Source organism: Pogona vitticeps, chromosome 1 (genome assembly GCF_051106095.1).
Source record: "Pogona vitticeps strain Pit_001003342236 chromosome 1, PviZW2.1, whole genome shotgun sequence".
NCBI classification, from domain to species: Eukaryota; Metazoa; Chordata; class Lepidosauria; order Squamata; family Agamidae; genus Pogona; species Pogona vitticeps.
Window position 1 is genome coordinate 302,174,587 of NC_135783.1, and position 27,237 is coordinate 302,201,823.

The window sequence follows — 27,237 nt, forward strand, 5'->3', positions numbered from 1 at the left end:
TCTGCTAAAATGAATTCACACTGGGAAACCCAATTTCCTGGGTGTGAATTCACAATTTATCACTTTCAGGGTTGCTACTTTTTGGAAAGTTAGGAAAATGGAAATTGGTCAAGGAAATTGGTCTGAAGTCAGGGAAATTGTGATTAAAATATATTCAAGCAGCAGATTTTTGACCTGCTCCTGCAAGAGCATGATCTGTTCTTGTGGCAACTGGAATAAAGTAGCAGAATAGAAGTAAAACTTACCGTAATTATGCCCTTTCCCAGCTCCACCCCCAGCAACCAGCCTAATGTGTTTGTTGAGCTCTGTCCCTGCATGATTTCCAAGGTCTGCCTGTAGCATTTGCAAAGCAAGGCTAGTTTAAACATTTAACAAGATACAGAATTTAAACATGCTTTCATCCCTACCTACTAGTACTGCATTTAACTTAAATATAAAGATAAGCACATTATAAAGATAAAGCTAATATTAAATCTCTTACTTCAACAAATATTTTTGCAGTTGAAACTTGTGTAGTTGTAGAGTGGAACATTTCATTAAGACTTGCATTGATGCAACATGACGTATTCATTTTTTAACTTTGGGGTAATAATTGAATGGTGGTCAGGTAAATTGACACACATTGGTCAGGGAATTGAAAAATAAAATTTCAGTGGCAGCCCTGACCTTGTATTTTCCTGATGCTTAGCCGAACTCTGATTCATTTGCCAGAGCACTATAGACTGAGCATAGCTAACAGGGCAAGTCCTACTATTAGGCAGAGTGAGGCACCAGCAGGTTAAAAAAACCAAAGCGGGTGCTACAATTATAGGGTATTGTGCTCCACTGTTAGGGTGCTGCAACATTAAATAAAAAAATAGACTGTGCACAATTGCCGGAACTCTTCGGGACAAGGAAGCTAGCTCTCTTTATGAAGATTTATCACCCCAGCTATCTCATTACATATTTATAGTGAAGGAAGTCTCTGTAGATAGTAGCTCTTGCTATTTGCGATACTTTCTGTTGGCTTCTTCTTCTCTCAACTCTATCCCTCCATTTATTCAAAGTTTAAACACCTATGTTTGCCTATTTTATCCTAAATGAAGGATAGGTAATGTGTCCTTTATTTTCATCAGGACACTGAGAGCAATGAAATGACCCACTGATGCTAGGATTAACAGGACCACACTCCTAGGCAGCACACGTCCTATAATATACATTACCAAGCCTTGTTTCTCAATTAAAACTGTGTTAGTCTCTCAGGTGCCACAAGACACTTGTTTCTGCTTAAACAGATTATTGTAACTTGGACATTTTTGGAGACAGCTCATTTAAAGCTTGAATAGTCACACCATTTTAACTTTCTAATCTTTGAACAGTTTTCTCAGTAGTCACATTAAAACTCTGCTGTTGTGTTAAATGAGAGGCCCATGTTATTCACATGCACAGAAGACAGAGACCAAGTTTCAGAATTTTATTCATGGATTGATGAATACAAGAGGTCTACCAAGGCACAAATGTAGATTACAGCTACTGAGCCAAAGGAAGGAAGCTTATCTGAAAGCTTAACATCTTGGTAGTACTTTCTCACTTCTCTTCTCTTTATAAAATTCCTATGTCCCATTATGACCCAAAGTCTGTGTTTTTGTTTGAGAAAAATCATGCTTTAATCTTGTTCCTGACACATCTGAAACTTAATGATTGAATAAAAAAAGAAAGAGGTCTCATTGTGCAGTTTAGTGTAAAATTTTGTGCAAGTTTGAAAGACAGTTGAATTGTGCAAGAGTTAAATAAACTGAATAAAAATGAACTCAATACTCATAGAAATTCTTACAGGAAAGCCGCAAGGGGTAAAAGCATTTGAACTCTGTGTCCTAGTAGAAATAATTCTACCTAACTTTGCAAACTTAAGTTTCACAACCAAAAATTATTGTGAAAGTGATCTGACAATTAGTATAACATATTTGTTTACTTAAAGCAAAGGCAACCCATTCTGGAGAATTTATCCCATTCATACCTTTTGCTACTTCATGTCTGTATCGCGCTAAGGTTCTAACAATATTTACTTCTGCAGATGTGATATTTAATTTCTGCATATACATACTTGGAGAGAAATAGATCTAATTTATCACTTTAGGTCAACGTTTGTACAGGTGCTAGACATTATCTTAAAAATCATGAGTATTTTCATATAGCTTGAGGACAGTAGGTACTTCCTCATTCTCCCAGTCTGGGATTTCCCAAATATGTTGAAGTCTAAAAAAATCAAAGCATGGCAGAATTAGTGTGAAAAGATATTCACTATAGCTGTGCAACAAAGTTATGTTACAAACATTTATCGAAAAACAGAAAATAAAAAAACACAAATTGGAAAGTGAAGAGTACAGATTACAAAAGAAACAGTAGTGGAAGGGGATCACAGAAAGGATACTGAACTTCTAATAGTAAAGAAATATCAGTAATAAACCATATTACAATTTACACTCTTGGCAGATGTCTCGTTCCTTTGAACAAATTCATTACATTTGACAGATTTGGAAAACTGTAATCCTGCAAGTTTTAATCCTGAAAACAAAACCATTGGTCTTGCATTACTACTTTAAACCATTTAGTGGAGACTGACTGGCAATCTAGTTAAATGAAATCAAGAAAAGGAGAAAAAGATAATTTCCATTATGCTGGCAAGTTAAACCAAATGGAGTGTGGTCAAAATCTAACTAAAAATATTCTTCCTTCATATATTCATCATTGTAAATTTCAGCAATGAACTGCCACATTAAGCAATCAGTTACAGGCATTTGCTGCAACGTGCCAAGTCACATAACTGGTGTGGGATGGCAAATGCGTAAATTGACTTCTAAACTCGTGGAAAATGCCACAGCAGCAGGCACAAGCAACAGGAGAATGACATATAAATAATCACAGATCAGACTATTGTACATTATCCTAAACAAATTTTAAGTCACTTTTAATTGCAATTTGCCTACTTTCCTAATTGAGAATTTGTAAGACAACAGAACACCACAGTATGTAGGGAAAAATTATAATCAGAAAGGAAAGCACAGAACCATGAAGAGGAGGCAGTTTCAGTACTCCATTCCAAGCTGCACTGCAGCCATGTTTCTTTGTTCTGATGCAGAAGGAATGTTCACAGTGATGGAACAAACTGGGGAAGGTTTGGAGATGTACCTCACATGCACCAGTAGCAATGCTCAGGAGAAAGAAGAGTAAAATTGTGTTTCTTGAATATTAGGATAACAAGGAATGGGACTGGATTTATCAGTGAAGAAATCGAATGCTCATTTTTTGTTCTACATCCACCTTCTCCAAAACCTGTGGAAAATCAAAATTATTAGCAATTAGTTACACGATTCCAGCTTTACAGACTTTTCTTACACTTGCTATAGGCAGTGACACTCTCACATGTGGACAGGATCCTCTTGTGCTCCAGAATTATAATTCTTGGGTGTATTTTGACTAAGTAATTGTCAGTACAGCATTTATATGAGGAATGAAAGCAGTACTTAGTAACAACAGCTGGTATATCATAGAACTTTAATTCTATAAAGTGCCTTGCAACTCTCTCATTTAGGTGCAATGGAAGACTGAGGCAGCACTGCTGGTATCCTCGGACTGTTACCAGTATTGGCACAGTAACCCGATTGTCAAATTCCTTTCTCTTAAACATAGCCAAATGTTAAACTAAGAAAAATTTAAAAAAACATACACATCTATTTAAAATAATTGAGGTAAAAATGACTGGTTGCTCACTAATGCAGAGCCATCAAATACATAATACTGCCCATATATTAGATACAGCCAAAGCACAAAACAAGTAATGAAATGATGCATATTGTAAACTTATTGGCTTGCAAATTTAAGCAGGAAAACCTAGCAGATTCATGCTATAATGAAAGCTGCTTCCTAACCTTAACAAACTCTGCAAAGGATATTGCACTATCACCATCTTGATCAGCTTCCTGAATCGTTCTATCAGCAATGCTGCCTAGCTGTTCATCAGAGATGTTTACACCAACCATCATTCGCAAGACCTGTAACGTGCAGAAAACCAAAGTTAAAGATTAGAATCTGCTTGTTTGTTTTAAACCAAGCAACAAAAATACTCTGTAAAGTATTCGCGAAAGCTTTCACGGCCGGGATCTAATGGTTGTTGTGGGTTTTTTGGGCCAAAGAGCCCGAGAAACCCACAACAACCATACTCTGTAAAGCTCAGAAGGACACAAGGCAACTCAATTATATTTCTGAAGTTAAATATTTGTTGCCTTTTCAAGTTCAGTTAATCCCATCAATAGTAACACACATTCCAAGGACAAATAATTTAATTCGGTGGTTTGGCCCAGTTCAGTGCTGTGCCTGCATAGGTGTTATTTGGGTGCCATACCCTCCCCTCCCCTGCTCACCCATTCCACAGGCAATGCACATTTCCCTCCCTGCCTCCCCAGAACAACTGCCCACTCATGGATCACAATGTGCTTTCCTTCTCCGCCTCCTCCAGTGGCAGCCCACTCAAAGGCAGTGCTCCAGGCTTCTCTGACCTGCTTTCTCATCTGAATGGGCAGCTGCCAAAGGAGGTAGAGGAGAGAAGTGCACACGGCAATCTGCGAATGGGCAGTTACTCTGTGACAGGGAGGGAAGCATGCATTGCCCAGGGAATGGGTGAGCAAACAAGAGATGGGAGAGGGGAGTGCATGGTACCCACGTAACACCTATGTGGGCATGGTGCTGAACTGGGATGAACCACTGAATACTGCAGTTCGTGCCCATCTCTATGCATTATGAATACTCAGAAAGCACCCTGTTCTGATGCCTTGGATACACTAACTGCTTAGGAAACATTTTACATTTGCATCAGCCCAGTTCCTTACTGGGCACAATATAAGTTTAACTTAAAAGGTTAAAATAAAACAGTGTGGAGTCAGACACCTGGGTCAAGAAGTCCTAGTGGGAGTGCTGTCTCTCCCCAAGGCGTCTAAGGGGATGCAGACTACTCCACCTCCTACCCAACCTAGAATGATGCACCGAGGAGTAATTCACATGAAGAATATACAACAGTCATTTGAGCTGTGGAAGTTCAGCCTACCTGAAGCAGCTCATCTCGGGAAATCTTGTCATCTTTGTCGAGATCATAAAGCCGAAAAGCAACTACAAGGAAGAATAACACTCAAAATTAGTCATCTCTTCCTATCACTACATCATAAGAGCACATCAGCCCCATTGAACTGATCTTTCTCCTGATCTCTCTTGGCAATTGACTAGTCTCAGTTATAAAGTAGCTCAACAATTAGTAAAAGCGTGAGATTTCTTGAAGTGATTATATCCCATCAATCCAATTTACACTGATCTACATTAACTGTCATTTTAGTTGGTTGTTTTGTATGATCATGTAACATGATTTATGGGAACCCTAGTAATGTTTTTGAGGCATGTGAGATGCTCCAAGGAGTGGCTTACCATTGCCATCCCCCAATAAGCTTCTATGGTTGAGTCGGAATTTTAACTCAGATCACCTGAGCCATACTCCTACACACTACCCACTATGCCACACTGGCTCTTACACAATTTGATATGTTTTTATATATCAATTGTATTGATTTATATTTGAATTCTATTATTGTTACCAACCTTAAGTACTATTTTTGCAAAACATTAGGATATAAATATAATAAGTAGAATGTCTTACGTCTGATACACACCAATGTTTAACATGCTTATATAAGCAGATTTTAAAACTTCTTTAATATCTCTCTAAGTGCAAGCAAACTGGAAAACATTATAAAGAAAATAGTGATTCTAAAAATATACATAGTAGTATGTGAGAGGTTGCCACTGCCCTGAGTGGACCCTCTGATCTCACCCAGCAGCTCCTGGAAGGTGTACTGGACATGGACACAGTCAGACCTCAGGTAGGTGCTGGGACCATTTAGTCCACCCAGGAAAGGGAGGCAGCTGCAGGGGATAAGGACCACCACATGGAATATTCTCATTGCTCAGGTTCATTTGCACCAGCTGGGCCTGGAAGAATTTCCTCAAGCACTTCAGCAAATGCCTCCACTTTTCTTTGATTGCAAGTATTGTTGATGTCAATACGTGGTCTTCCTTCGTGGTCTTCCTTCCTTTTTCGTGTGATACAATCTCCTTATTCAGTTTTACTCTGCTACACAGCAGGGAGTGATCAGTATCGCAATCAGTACCCTGATAACTGCGTGTGATCGTAATACTAGGAAGGCTAGAGCATCTAGTGAGGATCAAATCAAGCTGATGCCAATGCTTGGATCTTGGATGTCTTCAAGAGACTCTGTGTCGAAGCTCTGTATTAAAGAACGTTTTGCTGACACAAAGCCCATAGTAACAGCAAAACTCCAGCAAGCATTGGCCATTTTCGTTCATCTTCCCAATGCCAAAACAAACTAGCCAGGTTGAAACTATATTTAAAGAAAGGGGTTCTAATGATCAGGATTACTTTGCAGGAAAGGATATCAGGTGGCATAATTATCCTGAATAAATATACAAATAAAATTTGTCTTACAGTGCAACTTGTTGCTCCGGCTATTAAGTGGCTCTGGTCCGTTCTGATCTTTGCTTTTCTCATTATCTTCAATAGGTCGAAAGTGGGCTAAAGTCCTCATGAATCCACGGAAATTCACCTGATCTTCTCTACACATGGGTAAACAGTTAATCATAGCTATGAATCTGTTCACAATATGCTTCAAATAACTATTTTTAATATATATTTACTGGAGTGCATACAACAGCAAAGCATTCAATTTCTTTGTAATTATTTCCTGATCACCACTCTGATTTGCGTTCTCAATTATCTCAGAATAAAGTTGTGTTGCTGTTCAATGAACACTTCAACTACCATCTCAAAAGTGTGAGAGTATATCACATGAAATAAGCTGTAGCCTCCAATGGGAAATAGTCAGGATTTCAGCTCTAGAGTTGGAATTTGGGCCTAAATCCAACAGCTGTAATGACTCAACATTTACACAAATTCCATTGATACAATGGCTGAAATCCTGTTGCGCATCTCTGCATGTACAATGGTGATAATTAAGGACTTCTTTTTGATGATTTTAGGATGCACGTGATTTTGTTGCCTTGTATGCAAGTTATATGCATCCCAACATTGCCTGTAATCAGTGTCAATTTGCTGCTGCTGACATCGTCACCATTGCACATGCAGACCTCTGGTTGCAGGATTGCAGCCAATGGATCTGTTCTAATTGGGAATACCACATGGGTTCAAGCCTTGAGTTTTTTTGAAATAGAATGGGGTGATGTAGACTTTTTTTCACATCATTTGATAAATGGAAAGCAGCGATAAAGGATGTCAGCCCAAGTCTAAGAAATGTCTAAATTCAAAGATACTTCAAATAGCTAGTACTTGAAGCTTCTAAACTGAGATTTCAGTTAGTAAAGGGTATTAAACATCTAATGATTTGGGCAGGTCACTTAAGACAAAAGTGACAGCAATCTTGAGAAATCACTACTGTTTTTAATAAAAAAAATATGGTGAAATACAAAAGAATTTTTGCTACTTACTAATCATTTACATTGTATCTGAATTCTCAGGAGATTAGTTTGATAAGACTGGCTTTTAAGAATCCTTATATTAGGTTTATCCTACAAGAACTCAATTCAAGCAACAAAATGTACTTGATAAAATATACATTATGTAACTTACCCTTCTGGAAAAAAAGCATTGATAATCCGGTCCCCTAATGGATTGATAGCAAGTTCTGGAATGCGTTGGAAATCTTCACGGCTACAATTTGAAAGAAATCTTTATCAGATTTTTAAAAGAAATGAAATCTTTGAGCACCCAGATTGTATGTGTGTTACAAGGCTATAAAAGTTATGAATTACAGCTGTGCAGATTTGGTTTTTGCACTATAACTCCTAGGGTTCTCTGAACTGTAGCCCAAGAACAGCTCTACTACGAATGATTCTTTAGAAAAAGTAATCTAAAGAGGAAGTTGTGTCAAGTTCATAGCATTTCCCATTAGCAATTATCTACTGTGAAAATATTGAGAGTAAGTTGGAAAAACCACATGTTTATCTTGTTGTGGCCATGCAGTGATTTAGAGAAAGCATTATTGAATTAAAAACCTTTCCGCTGTCCTAGAAACCTATCCCAGTTGTGTCCAGTTCCAGACACCATAGTTTACAAAACTACAAGATACCAGATATCCAGAGGAAACCAATCAAAATGGTAAAAGTTTTGGAAACAAAGTTCTACAAAGAACAGTTGATGGAGCTGGGTTGCTTAGCCTGCACAAGAAATATCAGAGAGATGATATGATAGCTGTCTTCAAATTTCTAAAAGGCTGTAGCATGTAGTATGGAACCAGCTTGTTTTCTGTGGCTCCAGAAGGTTGGAATCAAACCAACAGACTCCAGTTACAAGAATGGGGATTCCACTAAACATTTTGATAGTAAGAGCTGTTAAGCAATGGAGTGTTGTGAATTTTACGACGTTTTCGCTCTACAGCGATTTCGCTGGAACGAATTAACATCGTTAAGCGAGGCACCATTGTATTTGCATTGGGATACATTCTTGGACCTGCCAAGAGCTGGTTGAGTCTGTCCCCTGGCCAAGAGATTGTTGCCGTTAAGAAAATGTTTGATTTTGAAGTTAGCAAACCAATGATGGCATGGGGACAACAATCAACATTATAAGCTAACCAAACTGTTGTTTAAATGATCTGTTCCAAACTGATGTAAAATTTGCTTCTCTATTTGCATGACTGTGCATGAATTAGTGATTTTAGGAATAATTTAGAGAAATATAATTGCTACCCCCACAATGTCCAAGAACAAAGTCACTAGGCATGGATACTCAAGCAGAATCACTCAGACATGGAAACTTTCATTCATCCACACATTGTATTACAAGCAGGGAAGGAGATGGTAGGTTTGAATCTACCACATTAATCAAAAAGTACATTTAGTCAGAAATCAGTTGTACTATCCAAAAGGAGCTACTATGTAAAACTGCATAAACTACCCGTAGAAACTAGAAACTGGTGCTCCATTGTCTATATCAAAATCTAATTTGATTTCTGTCTCATACACCTATCAGGTAGGAACAAGGAAAAGTGACAGTTAAACTCCACCATCAGTCTTTCACATATACCACCTTAATATTGACTGTTGAAAGTCAGACATATAATAATAATGTTGTTGTTGTTGTTTAGTCATTAAGTCATGTCCAACTCTTCGTGATCCTGTGGACCAGAGCATGCCAGGCCCTCCTATCTTCCACTGCCTCCCGGATTTTGGTCAAATTCATGTTGGTTGCTTCAATGACACTGTCCATCCATCTAATCCTCTGTCGTCCCCTTCTCCTCTTGCCCTCACTCTTTCCCAACATCAGGGTCTTTTTCAGGTTGTCTTCTCTTCATGAGATGGCCAAAGTATTGGAGTCTCAGCTTCAGGATCTGTCCTTCCAGTGAGCACTCAGGGTTGATTTCCTTTAGAATTGATAGGTTTGTTCTCCTTGCAGTCCAGGGGACTCTCAAGTGTCTCCTCCACCACCGCAATTAAAAATTCAATAATGATGTACCATCAAGTTAATCTCAATGTATGGCAACCTCTGCTGGGTTTCCTGGATATAAAGTATCAGAATTTGTTTACTATTCTTCTTCTGGTGGCACTCAATGACTGTATATCTTTCCCAAGACTACACAGTCTGGATCTTCAGTGGTTCTTAACCTTTTTGAAAGAAACGCCCCCTTGAGCCATTGAGGAAGTTATCATCGCCCCCCTCTTATTTCTTATTATGTCTTATTTATTTATTTATTTGTTTGTTTGTTTATTTATTTAAGACACTTAAATCCAATGACCCCTGAAAACAAAATTCAATTCCAGGAAAATGAAATGCCCCCCAAAAGTAACATTTAATGATTTAGTTGCAAGCGAATTTTAAGACTCAAAAAGAAATATAAAAAGGGCATAAAATGCAGGAACTAGAAATTTCAAGATGAAAACTCTGAAACTAAATTAAGATAGGAGGAAAATATATATTCATGCACATTGTAAAAAGTCTGCAGCCATCTTCACAGGTTTGGCTTGCTCCAGCGCCCCCTACCGCCCCCCTTCTGCTCCAGCGCCCCCACGCCGCCCCTTTTCGTTCTACCGCCCCCCTGAAAAATGAAATCGCCCCCTGGGGGGCATTATCGCCCAGGTTAAGAACCACTGTTCTACGGAGACAGTGTATGAAATTGAGCCCCTGACATCTATCTCTGCAATCAGGATTTCCAACCCACCAAACTATCCAGCTAGTGTAGTCATGTGTATATATTTAACAGCTCTTTTGGAAAGTATTCAGAGTTGGATTTAGACACCTGTTTTCTCTTTAAGGGGAACTCTAGAAAAGCTGCATTGAATTCCCTTCTACTCACTTGGCATGCAGATAGCAGTATCCTTAGTTAAACTTGCCCACAATGACATACAGGACAAATGCTTCTAAATAGGAATATAAGAAACTATTTCTTTCTCCATATTTGTGACACTTCTGTCTAGTACATTGAGACCATTGCTTGGACAGCTATACAAACAGTATGAACAGGAAAACTTACATTGCCTCGTTTGTGTTATCTTTCAGCCAGCAACCTTTTTGTATTCAGACATGTTTTTGCAATTTACTAGTTTCTTAAAGGGATGGACTTTTAGCCTCACAAGTTTTATGTTTTCTTTAGTGTTGGTCTTTAAATTGTGTTATTTATTTGTATTTTAATATATAATTTGCTTTTCATTTTCATTATATTTTTAAAATTCAGTCTTAATGTGAGCTGCCTTGCACTCCATATTTGGAAAACAGAAGTATATTAAGCTAATAAATAATAAACACAAACTGAGTTCTGTTTGATTTCCTTTTCTATCAACATACACTGAATATACCATTTTGGTATTAAAGTGTGCAGTTCGTAATTCACATGTACAGTACTTATCATATAAAGGTTACAAATATGCTACAAGTATAAACAAAATTGGAACAGAAGGAATTCAAATTGCATCTTTTTAGTGTAATAGGTTTTTAAAACTGCCTTTATTGCCTTCTTAGCAAGGTCAGCTTTCTTGTTATCCCTATCATCACATTCACAGCAACCGTTACTTGTTCAAGTCACTTAAATAAGGAGTCTTCATGGGCATCCTTTGACTCTTCTAAAACTGGCCACAGCACTGCCCACCACCGTGTACCCTGCAAAAGTGGCATGCTTCAGTTTCAAACACCACCACCACCACTGCAAGTAGCTTATGGAAAGAACAGGAAAAATTAATACACCTATCATCTTCTTCTAAAGCAAAATATGTAGAAAAAGACACATGGATAAACTCAATTCAAACAGAAGTGTTACTGGTCAATGGTTTATCCACCAAGGGGAAAGGTGTACAGTTTTCAGCCTGTTGAAGGTGAAGTTGCAATTTGCATGAAAAATTAGGTTTGGAATCTGGAATTTTTTGTGGGTGCAGTCTTGTCATACAAGTCTCAAGTAATATCAGTGAAAAACAGACTTCAGCTAATATACCATCTACAGTAATATGTGGTTAGCTGTGTTTGTGATTGGGGGCAGGCCTGATAGCATCCCTGCCCAAGTGTCAGCTCTTCTTCTAGAGAAAGGTATGGACCCCAATCTGGGAAAACCTAAAATGGGGAGAAGGGTGATGGCCTCTACTGCGGAAAGAGAAGAACCAAAGAGAGAACAGAAAATGTGGGAAAAGTATCAGGTGGCAGCAATGTTAGACAAGGCAGGAGTACAAGAGGAGAAGAGGGAAGATGTATATAAGGAGGTCAGGTCAAAGAAAGCAGTAGTAGATGTGGAGAAGTGGACACTAGAGTAAAGCCAAAGAACCTTCCACCAGGTTGGGAATGGACTTAACTTGAAAATCCATGGAACCATAAGTGGGAGAGACTCACGATGCCAAGGGAGGAGGAAGAAAGGAGGAGATGAGATGTGGTCCCGGTAAGGCCATCGTACCAGAGAGAAAAGGAAGCCCTTGAGTGGGGTAGGAGGAATAAAGAAGAGAGGGCTGAGACAGAAAGAGAGAGAGATGGGAGAGGAATTGATGGTTGAAACATGGGGAGATACAGAAATGCAGGAGCCTGAGCCAGGAACTCTCCCTACTGCATGGGAACTGATGAACCCAGGACAACCTTGCTCTGAGGAATGAGAATGTCCCTGCTATCAGTTTCACAAGCCCACCACTGATAAGACTTTTATCCTGAACTGGGACTGAGACCTTTGGACTTTGTCATAAAAAACTTATTTATAGGCCAAAACCCTATTATGGAGCCCTTCCTGACACTGTTGTGAGGAGGAAACTTCTGTTCTTGTTGATGTTCAAAGTTTTTTAGATTTATCAGAAATAAATGTTGAAAGTTTGAATCCCAAGAATGTATCCTCATAGCTTGACCTGAAGAAGGAGCCTGAACAGAATTTGACTGAGGTAGGCAGAGAAATCTCACAGTGTATCACAATTGTAGAATCGTAGAAAAATGGAATTTGGAGGAGCCTATAAGGCGATTGAGTTAAATCCCCTAATCAATGCAAGAATTCGAATCAAAGTATATATGATAGGTGGCTGTCTAACTTCTTTTTTTTGAATGCCTCCAGCACTGGAACACTCACCATCTCCAGAGGTAAATGGTTCAATTGTTGTACTGTTCTGACACTTAGGCAGTTTTTCCTGATATTCAACTGATATGTGATTTCCTGTAATTTGAGCCCATTGTTACATGTCCTGCACTCTGGGATGGTGGAGAATAGATCCTGTCCCTTCTCTCTATGATTACCTTTCACATATTTGAAAAATATATTATACCGTAGTTCCCCTCAATCCTCTTTTCTCTATGATAAACATGTCCAGATCTTTCAGTCTTTCCTCACAGGGCTTGGTTTCCAGTCCTCTGATCATCCTTGTTGCACTCCTCTAAACTTATTCCTGTTTGTTGCCATCCTTCTTAAAGTACAGTGTCCAGAACAGGGCACAGTACCAAGATGAGGCCTAATCAGTGCCAAATAGAAGGGAACTAGTATGTCACAGTATTTGGAAACTATATTTCCATTAATGCAGCCTAAAATAGCTTTTGATTTTTTCGCAACCATTGTTGATTCATATTTAGCTTGTGATCGACAACAGTTACAAGATCCTTCTCATATTACAAGTTGGGGGATACTTCACTCAGTAACTGTGCATTTGTTTTTTTCTCTAGGTATAGGACTTTGCACTTATCCCTGATAAATTTCATTCTGTTATTTTCAGCCCAGTGCTCAATCCTAGCAAGATCTTTTTGAATCTTGTTTCAAGGCATTAGCTATTCCACCCAATTTTGTGTTATCCATGAATCTCATAAGCATTCTCTGCACCTCCTCATCCAAGTCATTAATAAAAATGTTGAAGAGCATCAGGTCCAGGACTGAGGCTCTTGGTACTTCCTCCCAGTTGAAGAACTAGCCATTGATAAGCACTCTTTGAGTACGATTCTGAAACCAACTGTGCATCCACCTGACAGTTACTCTATCTAGCCCACACCTAGTTAGCTTTCTAATTAGAACATTGTGGGGGAATTTGTAAAAGCTTTGCTGAAGATATATTATGTATACAGCATTCCCACCATCTACTAGGTAGGTTACCCGATCAAAAAACGAGATAAGATTAATCTAGCACGTTTGCTTTTCACAAGTCTGTGTTAGCTTCTAGTTATTACTGCATTGTTTTCAAGATGTTATAATCTGCTCTAGAATTTTCCCTGGGATTGATGTGAGACGGACTGGTCTGTAGTTCCCAGGTTCCTCTTTTTTTTGCCCTTTTTGAAGATAGGGACATTAGCCCTCCTCCAACCATCTGGAACTTCAACATCCTCGCTGATTTGAAGAAAACAATAGACAGTGGTTCTGACAGTTCTTCAGCCAATTCCTTCAATACCTTTGGATGCAGTTCATTGGGCCTGGGAAATCTGAACCAGTTCAAAGTAAGAAGGTATTCATATTTATCAGTTTTAAGCTGCAGTCCTGTCCCTTCCATTTGTACTTCAAATTTGTCTGGATGGTGATCTTTTTGATTGGGCGGTCAGCAGTAGGGGCTAACCACCATTTGTTTTTCACCCAAATAATACCCTGTTTTCCTGAAAACAAGACAATATCTTCTATTCACTTTTGCTCCAAAAATGCACTAGGGCTTATTTTCAGGGGATGTTTTATTTTTTTTTCATGTACAACAATCTACATTTATTCAAATATAGTCATGTCATCTTCTTCTGGTTGCTGCACAATGCTGCACGATGGTGGAGGGCAGGGTTTCATTTAACTGGGGCTTATTTTTGGGGTAGGGCTTATATTACAAGCATTCTGAAAAATCATACTAGCGCTTATTTTTATGTTAGGTCTTATTTTCGGGGAAATGGGGTATTAATCCAGATGCTTTTGATGGGACAACCAAGCTTATTTCTGTCCGGGAAAATATATTTTTGATGTACAGTTCAACTCCACCTCCCTTTCTATTATTTCTGTGTGGGATTTTTCCCCCCAGTTCCTATTTGTACTTCTGGAATTCATATATAGCACTGAGGATCTTGTGATTTGTGGCCTGCTTTCCTTTGTACATTTTAAACAAGACAATTATTGGCTGCCTGCTCCATTTCTCTCATTGTGCATAAGCTCTGAGTAAAGATAGATGAAAGGTAAACGTCCAATTCAGTATAAAGCTTTCTTGATGAGGTTCTTCATGCTGTGGCCAAACACATTCTTCTAAGTCCCTGCAGGGTACAACCTATCACTTTTCAGAAGTCCATCTTCCAGGAAGCATAGCCTGTAGTCCTAAAATCCAAATCCTTCATATCAGTACCATCTTCATAGCGAGTTGTTCACAAAGTATTTTCCTTTCCCTTTCTATTCCTCTTCCAATTGCTGGAAGGATGGATAGGAAAACTATCTGGGCCCCAAAGTCTTTGAGTTTCCTTTCCAGAGCTTCAAAGTCTGATGTGATTTCTTCATAGTTCGTCTTGGCTGTATCATTTATTCCCACATGGATGAGAAGAAAGGGATATGCACTCATGGGTTTTATGAGGAATGGCAATCCTTCTGTCATATTCCTAAACCATTTTTAAGGGAGACAGCACACCTAGCAAGTCAATGGATCTTCCCAGCATATTTCAGTTTCAATCCCATGCAGCAGGGAATCTCCTACTACAACTACGATTCTTTTTATGGGTTGTGGGTTCAGTAATTCTGCTTCGCTGAGTTTCACTCTCTTTCATGTTCTCCTGTGGGGTCTCCTGTATGTCTTCCTCTGCATGCTGTCTGCCAGACTCCTCTGCAAGAATCTGAAAGCAGTTTTGCCGTTGTACTAATGGAGAGTGTCTTCTCCTTCTTTTGCTCCTAAGTATGACTCTTCTCTACGGTGTTTCCTCTACTATGTTTATTCTATCCTCAGCATTCTCCTCCTCTGCTTTGTCCTGCTGTTCTTCCACCTCCAGTGCCTTCCTTTGCTGCTGCTGCTGCTTAAGAATTCAATCTATGTACTAGTTCTTTCACTTGTTCTTCTAACAGTGCTACCAGTTTGCACTTGTTACATATATACACCATGTTCTGAGGCACGAAGAAAAACATTGCACATACTTTGAAGGTCGCCATCATTGAAGTGTCTCGTCTCCTCATAATCCCTGCTACCTTTTAACTTTCTTCTGTTTGTCCTTGAATGCCCTTTGTCATGTCTGCCTTGAAAGGTGCTAGGAAAGTCCTCTAATAACTATACCCAGAAACCAAAAAAATTGTTAGGGGCTTCCCCTGCCAATCTCCTGCTTGCTCTCTTTATTTGCTTGCTCTGGTGTCTTGCTTTCTGGGGTCTGTCTCAGTTTTATTCCTCTGCTTTGTTCTGTTAGGAGTCAGCAAACAGAAATGAATTATACCACATTACTTCCTGTTTAGATCATTGTACTGTATTGTATTTAAGTCTTTGAATATAGAAATAACTTTAATCTGGCATTTCTCCACCAGGGGAACAACATTAATTTCTGGAAAGTTAACAGTGAAAAGAATTAAGAATGAAAGCATGATTACACCCTAAGTAGCCTGACTCTTCTTAGACCTATGCTTCCAACTAGAGATGGGGGTATTCATATTCAAATACAAATACCTCCACACAGGTGGACATAACTAGGGTCTGGCCCCCTGGGGCTGGACCATTCACTCACCTGTCCACTGCTACTGCTGGCTCCGCACTCCCTCCAATTGCTCCGGAGGTCACAGTTGACTAACCAGTCGCCAGCCTGGCAGGGAGGCTTGTCTTCCTTCCTTCTGCCAGGAGTGGCTAGTTGACCGCAAGCTCTGGAGTGATTGGAAGGAGTGCGGAGCCCGCAATAGCAGCGGATGAGTGAGTGGACGGGTTATATCCACCTGTGCAGGGGTATTCATATTCAAATACGAATACCCCCATCTCTATTTCCAACCAATGAGGATGGTCTATGAAAAGTAAAACATTCCACATGACATAGACACCAAAACCTCAAAATTCAAGAATTCCACTAACACCCTGTCCCTCTTGGTAAGCATTCAGTTTCTGAAACTTAGAATGCAGGCTATCAGCTTCTAATTCTGTTTTGTGGCCAAGCTTAAAGTTAAACATTAACTACATGTAACTATGCCTTGTAAATCTTTTTCTGCCATTCTTACCAGCATTTAAACATGCAATTTTGCTCGTAAAGGGGACATTACCCACCAAGAATGGTAACTGGAAAATCTGCACCCAAGTCATAAAAGTAAATGATCACCAAAAAATCAATCTGTACTTCTATATGTAATCAACTCTCATTTAGCCGAACCTACCTCACCTGGCTTAAGCTGGAATTCACAGGAAAATATTATCTTCTCTCTTGTTCACATGCTATAGCAATATTATCCAGCAGGCTCTACGCACAAGATAATGTCTTTCTGAAGCATACATGCATATTTTAAATTCACTTCTTCTGAGTGACAGAGAGCAATACATCTTGCACTCAACAACTCAAATGATAAGGAAAACCTGTCTTTGCAGGCTAGTTAATAATATCTGCATGCTAACAAGTCAATTTCAAATTATAGTGATTCTTTTCTGAGTTTTCCCAGGTACAGGATATTGAATGGTGATTTACCACTGTTGCCTTCTGAGGGTGCCCTGGGACTGCGCAACTTGCCAAAGGCCACACAGGCTGGCTCTTCTGGAATGCACAGTAGGGAATTGAGCTCCTAGTCTCTGGCTCTTCAACCACATACCTTTAAGATGAGCTATCTAGCCAGCTTATTTCTATCCACATTATGAGGTTTTCCATTCCCTCCCTTCCTCCTTACTCTCCCAGCCTGCCCAACCTCATGCCAACTATTCAGTACTGACTTGTGGTGGGAATAGCTAGAACGGAAAGGAGAATCTGTTGTAATAGTCTGTTCTGCTAGAACACACAATGTTAAAGATTTAATCGGAAACTTCTAAGACATGAGAAATGGCAACACTACTCACATCTGTGTGTTATCCATGTTGCTCAATAAAGAAACAGAAAAGCAGAACATTTGCTTAGGTTACTAGGTTTTATGCCAACCACTCAGACTTAGTTCTCATTGTTTACATTGTGTTTTGTTGCATTTTCTTACAAGCAAATACCTCTTTAACAAAAATGAGTGAAGCTTCTGAAACATCTATTTGTATTGCATTCTTGTTTGACAGGGTAGAGGGCCCTGAAACCTGAGAAGAGCTCCTAAAAGGGACATGGCTGAAAAAAGATTGAGAAAGGCTGCTCAAAAAGATGCATTTTTGAAATGTTATGTGCCATCAAGTCAAAACCCACAATACCAACTCTAATAAGAGCTTTCAAGGTAAGTAAGATATTTAAGGCGTGCCACCTCGTTGTGAGTTTCCTAGAATAAGCAGGGGTTTGAATCCAGGTCTACTATACATAAAAAGGTTATTTTTGTATCTTTTTCTGAGTTGGGGTTACCAGTTTCTTCAATTTTTGCAATCCAAAGAATGTCTTCTGATCTGCCTAGTAATCTGTGATCAGTGAACTAGGCTGGCTTGCTTAAAAATGCAGACTGAAAAAAAATACTCATCTTCCTCTTTGGAACAGTCCAATGATTTAATGATATGCTTTAAAGCAGGGATCCCCAACCTCTGGGTGCCGGTCTGTGGGCTTCCCAGGACTGGGCCACGGAGACGGATCTCCGCCCCCGCATGCACAGGGGTCCGTGTCCTACCCACAAGCGCGGGGGTGCCCCCCGCGCACGGAGCCCACCCCCCCCACCTGGTCTGCAGTTCCAAAAAGGTTGGGAACCGCTGCTTTAAAGGATGTCAGTTTAGTTCAGTAACATTAAAAAACACAAATCAAGGGGGGTTTTTTAATGAAAAATCAGGTTTTCCACACTTTTTGTTCTTTCATTACTCACACCTTGGGTAATGATAACTTCCAGTTCCTCACAAGAGCATAATCATCTCTCAAGTTGAGTGAGAAAATAGTTAACTCTAACAACAACAGCCACAAATTCCATAGTATTAAAGCGTAAATTTAGTATGTTAATGGAAAAATTTGTAAATAGTTGTAAACCAGTTTTATAAAAATCACTAAGTGATTTGACACTGATATCCTACCCCACCTAAACACTGATTAGACACAGCAAGGCATCTACTCCCCAACTAAATTTCAAATCTTCTTTGTGAGCCAAAGAATACAGGAATGCATGGAATGTAATCTCTTTTTTAACCTCCCCGTTACTCTTGAACAGTGGAGGTTGAGAAACAGTAGTTTGTCAATAGCCAAGCAAAGAATGTGTACTTTTGTTTCTTACTAATCCAAACGTTTGCCCTCATGCCAGTGATTCTGCAGTTCCATACTTAACAATAATTTATTAACTCTTTTGTTCAGGCTTTTTTAATCCAGAATGTAAATAACAAAACTAACAACATATATGAAAAATTCCAAGCAATAACAATACTGTATTTTGTAGCTAATATAAGGAATGAAAGCCATGGAACAGCCTTTAAGACATGAAATACTGAAGGCTATAGTCCACAGAGTGTTATGCCACAGAACATCTGTTTCATGTGACACAGGAATAATTGTTTTTACATGCCATATATGTAGCAAAGCTCTGAAGTGTTTTTATCTAGAAGCTGATTTGGAGTGCTGGTTTGAGGACAGAGATACGGATGTACTGGGGTGAAGTAGTGTTCAAGGGAGTGCTGAAGAAGGCAAATGGAGGATGGGAAAATACTCCAGCATACCAATGTTCCTATGCTTTCAGTTTCCACCACATCACTCAAGCAGTTAAAAAAAGACACAACCTTGAAAACTTTTTGTGAATGTTTTCTGAAAGGATAAAGGTGCTTTAAATAAATACTACTGAATGAAGTTGAACATTGTAGTTCACTGTGTAGTTAACTGTGCACATTAGTTAATCATCCACATTAACTATTTATTTAGGACATTTCTTGGTAACAAAGTCTGAATCTGTTTTAAATTCAAATCTATAGTACTTGCACAAAAGGAATTCCTTAGCTCCTTCTCCCTTTCTAGCCCCATGTACACAAAAATTGTTTCTGAAGATCTGAGCAAAGGACTCTCAAGAAGGGCCTGGGTTATGTCCTGAAGTAAGACAAGGGTTATAACAAATTTGGGTAGAGACAGTTTAGGAGAATGGAAATCAACACAAAAGCTGTATTGAGAATACTTACCTAAGAGTGCCATTTTCCCCTTTGTCCAGGCTGGTAAACCGACTGTATAGCCGTGTAATCTGACTGTGAGAAACTGAAGAGGAAAAAGAAAAGCTTCAGATTTAGATAAAGCAATAACATTGAAAGCAATTAATCTGTATCACAGAATATAAATGTAGAACGCATCTCATTGCAACCTGGATCAGAACTCTGAGATTGCAATGCCCTTATATATTTTAAATCTCAGTGGAAATAGCTTAAGAAACATTCTTCTCTAGACAAATATTCTATTATGCATCACATAAGATTGAACTAATAAATGATAAATGTAATTTTACAATACTCTTTAGTTTTAAAATAATGTATACTCAGCTAATAACCAAACATTTACAGACTTCCTGGTTTCCACAGTTATATAAGCACATTGCTTACTCTTACAATCCAAGTAGGTATTTACCTCTCCCTTACTTTCAAGGAAAACTCAGTATGTCTCTTCTTGTTTGCTACTTAGCTCAATGTACGTACAACCATACGTGGGGAAGAGCTACAGATGGCTGTTTCCCTAACTCAAGCATTGACAAGCTGTACTGCTTCCTTACGGACAGCTTGTACAACACTGCAGCCAGCTATTATTTGAATCTGTAGGCTAAAGACATTACTTCCCAGGCTCACCTCTCCCATAAAGAAAAGATTGCAACATTTCCTATGAGGTTTAGATATGGTTTGAGGAAAACACTGTGGAGAAAATAATGCAGCAAAGCAAAGTAAGATCACAATGTACACACAGGTGAGGTGAAACTTTAATAGAAGCTAATACCTGGATGGGACTATACCCATTATTCTCAGAATTTGTGCTTCAGATAAGAGTAATGAAAGTAACAAGCTCCAGTTAAGATCTCTTGCAAATTCCAGTGGTACATATAAAACATTTTAAACCTATTTCCACGGTCATTCCATTAGTCTGTTCTAAACTCCATTACTCAATACCTTATAAAGGTATCTTATGGAAATAGGCCAAAAATTAAAGTTTATCTGTCATTATTTGCTTTCACCATGATGACTGACAGGAAAAGAAGCCAATCAGCGGAGTGCCCAGTACTATTCAAATTCAATTACTCCGAGTCTGCTCAGCTAACCTACTCTAGTTCTCTGTACTTTGTTAGTTTTTTCAATTCTTTATTTTAACTCTGACATCCCATGGAATTGCAATGTCAATGATCCAGACATTTCTTTGTTCCCATGGGTTTTTGGAGGTAGGCAAGTTATATTTTTGCACTAATGACCATTGCACTAACTTTGCCACTCTATCATGTCTAACTCTGTAATCTGTTTGTGCAATCTTTGGACATTCACAGATAAGGTGTGACAGTTTCATCTTTTCTTGGCAGAGTCAACATTTAATGTTAGCACTAACTCCTTGGATCTTAGCTTTCATCATGTTGATTTAGAGTACTTGTTCTTGTGCAACAAAAATCAAGCCTTCGGTTTCTTTCTTAAGGGTCCCCAGTTTTAGCCATGCCCATGTTGAATTATGATCATACTTTCCATCAATATTTCTCAGGTGCTGTCCATGTAGTGCATTATTTTTTCCAGCTGCTTAATTTCTTTTCATATTGCTGTTTCTTATATTGAGCCTTTGTTTCTATTGTTTTCAAAATATTCTCCATTTTCACTGCTTTCAGTAATTTTTCTCTGCTTCTACTGATATAATCATTTAGGCATCTTTCTTCTTCCTCTACGACTTCCTGTATTTGCAGTACAGTGGTGCCTCGCTTAGCGATTGCCTCATTTAAGGATGTATTTGCTTAGCGATGAGGTTTTTGGAGTGAACTTACGCTCTGTTTAGCGATGTTTCCAATGGGGGAATTTCACATAGCAATGTTCGGGACCTTGCTTCGCTTAACGATGACAGTTTAGGTCCCGTTTCGCTTAGCGATGTTTTTGACAGCTCCGTTTTCGCTATTTTTAAAAGGTGTTAAATTGTTTAAAAAGGGTTTAGAGTGGTTGAAATCGTTAGTTCACTTAATAAACCCTTTGTTAACCAAATTTGGCTTCGTTCTGACTCTTTTTGAATTTTTGGTGATTTTTTTTCTCCCCCATTGAAATGTATTGAAAAGGTCTCAATGCATTCCAATGGGGGAACCGCGTTTCACTTAGTGATGTTTCCTATGGCGATTTTGGCTTAAGGATGGCAATCCGTTCCCATTGGAACGGATTATCCGGTTTTCAATGCATCTCTATGGGAAAACGCGTTTCGCTTAGCAATGTTTTCCAATAGCGATGAATTTTTTGGAACCAATTAAAATCGTTAAGTGAGGCACCACTGTAATCCACGGCCTCAAATTTTTCGTGGTAAATATAATCTGTCCGCGTAGCTTTTTGGATGTAGTGTGTGATTCATGTTCATCAGTTTCCATGTTTTTAGATCCAAATCTAGTTCATTTTGAGTCCAATCTATTATTCCAGCTGAGTATTTAATTAATGGAACAGCCCATGTGTTTATGGCTCTGATTGCATTTTCCCCATTTAATTTTAATTTTAAGATTTTCCACAGTATTTTGGTATATTCTCTTTCTGTCGGTTCTGTCAGTGTTGTTGTTGCTGTTGCTGCAGCTGCTGTTGCTGCATAATTGAGAACTGTGTAGGTCCTGCTTCAGGCTTTTTTGTTTTTAGAAAATGGAGGAAGCACTCATTACTATTTTCAATTTATTTTCTAAAGATCCCCAGTATACTGTCAGTCATCGCCAGCTAAGATCCCATTGGTGCGTACTCTGAATTACAATGTTTCACCCCAGTGCACATAACTATACACATGCTTCCACTGAACCCAATTTGCTATTTTAATACTCATTTCCCCAATGCAGAGATGATCAAAACCAAAATAGTTTTTAAAGACAGACATGAAGTATCTTCCCAAACTATTACAATTACACAGGAGCACAATAAATTGTTTTATATCAAGACAAACCATTGGTCCATCTAGCCCAGTATTACCAACTCTGACATGCAGCAACTCTCCAGGATTTCAAACATAATTATTTCCTAGCTCCACCTGGAAACTCCTATGTTTTATACCCAGAAAAGTTCCTGAACTTGGGGAAAAATACAGTTTAGAAATTAGGTGGTTAGTTAAAAATGCCTTCCAGCTCTACTCATTGCTCACTTTCCAGCATGCTGTGTTTGTGAGCTTTCTGTGGAGAAAGGGGATGGCCTTCCATCACAGCCAACTCAGGAACAGGGAGGGGTGATAAACAAGCAAAAAAGATTAATTTCTCTTTTAACAAGATGTTGCATTTTCAAGCCATTGGCAAAAGTACAAATGGGAGACTGAGTCTCAAGATGTTACCAATGCAGATTTTTTTCTTATTATTTCAAAAAGGTGTAGAGGTTTGATAGCACCCGACCTCGATCTCTATGTCAAATTCTCCCACATGGTCAATTTTTAAGGATGAAAAAGAACTGCACCAAGAGGAAGGACTTTGAGCAGGAATCTTTAATACTGAGAAATCAATTAAGGGACAGAGGTTACCACATGAGGTCATAGATAATTGTTTTGCTGAGGCCAGTAATGCCAGATGCAGTGGTCTTCTAAACAACAAAAGAACCTACAAATCATGTTAACTGTGTTCTAACATATGATCATATCACTAACAAAGTACAGAAATGCACAAAGAGGCATTGGCAAACATTAGAAAATACAGAAGGGTTTCAGGAGGGAGTACAGGTATCATTTAAAAGAACAAGAAACCTAGGAGATATTTTAGTAAAGAGTGAATTTAAAGATAGAGTGCCATCACAAATCCTGAGAATTTTACCTCGTTCTTCCCCCTCCCACAGGACACAATTCCTGTGGACATTGTACCTATTGCAGAAATACATGCAGTACATTTAAAGATCCATAGAATGGCAAGGTATACATCCTGAAGAAATTTACCAACTATAATACTAAGCAAGTGATCTATGCCATAAGTTGTTCTTACAACATATAGAGGGAGGACCTCTAGACCTCTTAAGACAAGGACAGAACATCAGAATAATTTAAGAAATAGAAGACTGGGTAGTCCTCTTGTCATCCATTTCATAGAATACAACCACACAATAAGAGATGTAATATTCTAGGTTGTGGATATGGTTCCTATTAAGTATGAGAGGTCATTACTGAGGAGGGGAAATGACTGGATATTGAGGCTGAACACTCTAGCTACTTTTGGAATAAATCAAGAAATAGATTTCTTGCCAGCTGAGAATAAGTACCGGTAGATACCATCCCTTCTGTATTGCACTTTGGATTAACGTTGGAGCTGATACAGACCAAATGAGAAGAGAAAGTTCTAAAAGCTTGGTGTGTATCTTATATGCTGTTATTAAGCTGTACTAGGAGTTTATGGGTCTTCTTATGTGCATATTTATTAATATTTTATATTTTTAACTGTATAAATAAGAAAAAAGAGCTGTAATTGCCCTAAGCCACCTGTTCCTAATTAATACATATTTTTATTTTATGCTTAGCTCCTGAAGAAGGCCACTACCAAAACATGTCGAGCCTGATAAGAATAAAATCCGCATTGCCAACATTTTTATACATCTTGAGACTTGGTCTCCCATTTGTACTTTTGCCACCAGTGGGTATACCAGTTACCTCTGCTTTATTTTCAAGCCATTAACAGAAAAAAATGCTTCATTTTCTCCCACAGTCAAACATCAAGGAGGCTGAATGAAGAGTGAACTTATCCTGTTCACTCATCTATGTTGACTCAGATGTATTTGCCTGCAAAGGGATTTGTTTGCTGGTTCATAGGTCAGAACAATGGCTTGAGAGATCCATTTAGAGAACTGTTGAGAGGAGACAGGATGTTCAAGTTTTTGGCCTTGGTAGCAGACAAAAATCCTGGTAGCATGTATAAAGTTTTTTGTCCTGTCTAGATAGAAAGCCAAGGCCCTCCTGACATCCAAGGAGTGGAATGACCTTTCCAAGTCATCTGCAGTGAAGGATAAAAGGTAGGTAGAATAAAAGATTGTGACATGTGGAAAAGTAATGTCTGTATGGAGGATCACTTTATCCTAGGAAGAAATCACGTATGGAGGACCACCGCGTAAGGCAGTTAAGTTCAGCAGCCTGATGACCAGACATAAGGGCATAGGACTACCACCTTGAGAGTTAGTAGTCGAAAATCTGTTGTTGCCAGAGGCTATGAGATGTTGGTGGGATTGAGGAAGACTTCTGCCATGATTGGCTAATGAGGTCAGTCAGAGTTTCAAGCATGGGCATTTCTGTGGGGATATTTGTTTTCCTGTGGTCTCTGGTAAAAACTGAGTCTTTGGTGGGTGGTAGCAGTTTGAAGACTGGAAGGTGTAATGACTTTGCCATTCTTTCAGATCATTACAGGATGAGAGTCCTCTGAAGGACAAAGAGGAGCAGGATCCTGTACATCAGAACCAGGTGAGGATTCTAGGGCAGCAACAGAGTCCCTCTCCTCCTCCTACTTGGAGTCAGACAAGGTACCATCAGGATGTCTTTCTCTTACAGAAGTTTCAGGTGTTGCCAGCAGATGAGGATTATGAGGCTGCAAGGTAAGTATAAAGTCCAGAGGCAAAAGCACAAAGAACCAAGGCATGGGTGGATGGTTGGGGAGACCCAATCCAGTGGTGCTGCCCCTGCTGGAGGCACAGTGCAGTAGACCGCTGAGGCTTATATTTTTGCCTCAGTGAAGCTCAGGATCAAGACCGGTTTAGGGACCTGTAATGAGCGAAGGGGTCATGGTAATGAAACGTCTTGAGGACTAGTCTCGAGAGCTGGTAGCGTGGCATTCCTGAGATTGAAGGTGAATGTGTGTATGGGATCAAGATCTGCTATGGTCCAAAGATTGGTGGTGCCTTCTGCGCAAGGGAAACCAAATCACCATACCCAAAGCGGTACAGATAGAAGGAATATACTGTAGTGCATATCCTCACAGTATCGAAAGTCCAGCAAGGGAGACCTTGAATAGTGTGGGCAATACTGGTGTGCCAGGCATTATTAAACCAAGTGCAATCTCGATCTCTTCCCATCTCTGTTATGGTGTCTTGCCTGAGGTCACTGGGTCAGGTAGAGAGACTTAAGATTTCAACTGGGGTCCATCCTCTGACATGGGAGGAAGCAAGAACTCTCCCGGAGAGAGATTAGAGAAGATGTCACTCTCAGTGAAGTTGAAACACTCTGCAAAAGTGGGTGAAGGCTCACCCTCTAAAACGGAGACTTATGTTGGGTGTCGGTGATATGGGCAGAGACTCGCTCTCAGATGGGCATCTGAGGTAGCCGCAGTGCATTTGGAATCATCAGGTTACCATTTTTTCATCCACTTAGCTGCCTCAATATCAGAGGCTGCTGTTGCTTTCCTGGTCCAATTTGTTTGTTGATTTCTACGGTGGTATCAAAGTCAAAGGAGCTTCCAGTTCCAAGTCCAGGGTTGTCCCCGACAAAGCCATTGGTCCATCTGCTCAGAAATGGTGACTTGGGAGCTCCAATGTGCCATAGGAGTGGGACTGGTGGCCTGGAGAGATTGTTCCCAAAGGAAGGAATGGAGTTGAGACCGGCAGTTCTTAAGAAGGGGGCAGTAAAGCTCTTACAGATTTACAAACTGACTAAACGAGCTTCTCCCAAACAAAAAAGGCAGCTATTATGCTTATCAGACTGGGGGATTTTTTTTGTCATGTGGCACATTTCTTCATCAAGGCTGAGGCCATAAATCATTGAAAAAGGGGACAACTAGAAGCCATGCAAGAGAGAAGGGACAGAAAGGAAGGGTTGCTGAAAACTAACTCTTTTCCCCATCTTTTCAGCTGTTTGCAAGAAGATAGATAAGGGGGGAAAGGTAAGAAGGAAAGGCACAAGACTTACCTACAAAAAATGCAGGTAGGTAAGCAAAGCAGTCCTTTGCATGCTATCACAGCGGTGGAAAAAATGGACTGAGGTAAGCAGGGCTGTGCTTGCATGGTATAGGCAGAGAGCCACTTTCATTTCTGAGGCTCTGGAACTTCCCAAACCAGCAACTGTGTAGGCGCAACCCCCTTTTTGCGTGCATACATGAACACCACAAAGAAGACTTTCAAATATCATTTCTCTTTATAAGAAAATTTAATTGAGGGGAGGGCAAGGAGAAAGTTTTACAATTGTGCATGGTACGATCTCACTGACCATTGAGTGCTCTCTGAATTTTTTTTTTATTTCAAAGGTATATTTCCCATGGAATCTATTCTTACAAAGAAAGGAGAGGTTTTCGACCAAAAAGCTCTTTCCTAGGGAAAAAATACAGTCAAGGAACATACATTATCAGATGAGGTTTATCTTTATTGGTAATGGCTAATAAAAATAAAAAGTATTACTAAGGGCAAATGTTTCAGACTGAATGCCCAAATCCTATAAAAGGACTATCAGTTGATAAAATTAATCTGGACACTGGTAACAGCTACTCTTCAGAGAGGAATATATAATTTATATTCCAAAGTCTGGAGTACAATTCTGCAAAACAAGAGTCAAACACACATTTTAAAATATACATGCTATAACTCCTCACAGATTTT

At 39.3% G+C, this 27,237-nt stretch overlaps 1 protein-coding gene and 1 long non-coding RNA gene across 3 annotated transcripts in view; one reads left to right on the forward strand and one right to left on the reverse strand.

Moving 5' to 3' along the window:
• Positions 1–1,438: 1,438 nt before the first annotated feature.
• Positions 1,439–27,237, reverse strand: part of CHP1 (calcineurin like EF-hand protein 1) — a 32,713-nt gene continuing 6,914 nt past the window's right edge. For both annotated transcript variants that reach the window (XM_078391483.1, XM_020793699.3), the window contains exons 2-7: positions 19,699–19,771; positions 7,685–7,765; positions 6,527–6,654; positions 5,081–5,142; positions 3,909–4,031; positions 1,439–3,312 (exon numbers count right to left, since the gene is read on the reverse strand). In XM_078391483.1, the coding sequence (XP_078247609.1) occupies positions 3,259–3,312; positions 3,909–4,031; positions 5,081–5,142; positions 6,527–6,654; positions 7,685–7,765; positions 19,699–19,771 (521 nt within the window). In that variant the 3' untranslated portion in view covers positions 1,439–3,258. The remainder of the gene's footprint in view (positions 3,313–3,908; positions 4,032–5,080; positions 5,143–6,526; positions 6,655–7,684; positions 7,766–19,698; positions 19,772–27,237) is intronic.
• On the forward strand, positions 24,546–26,576 carry LOC140703176 (uncharacterized). Its single transcript, XR_012082547.2, has 4 exons — positions 24,546–24,675; positions 25,054–25,117; positions 25,205–25,248; positions 26,497–26,576. It is a non-coding gene; the product is annotated as an uncharacterized LOC140703176 (long non-coding RNA).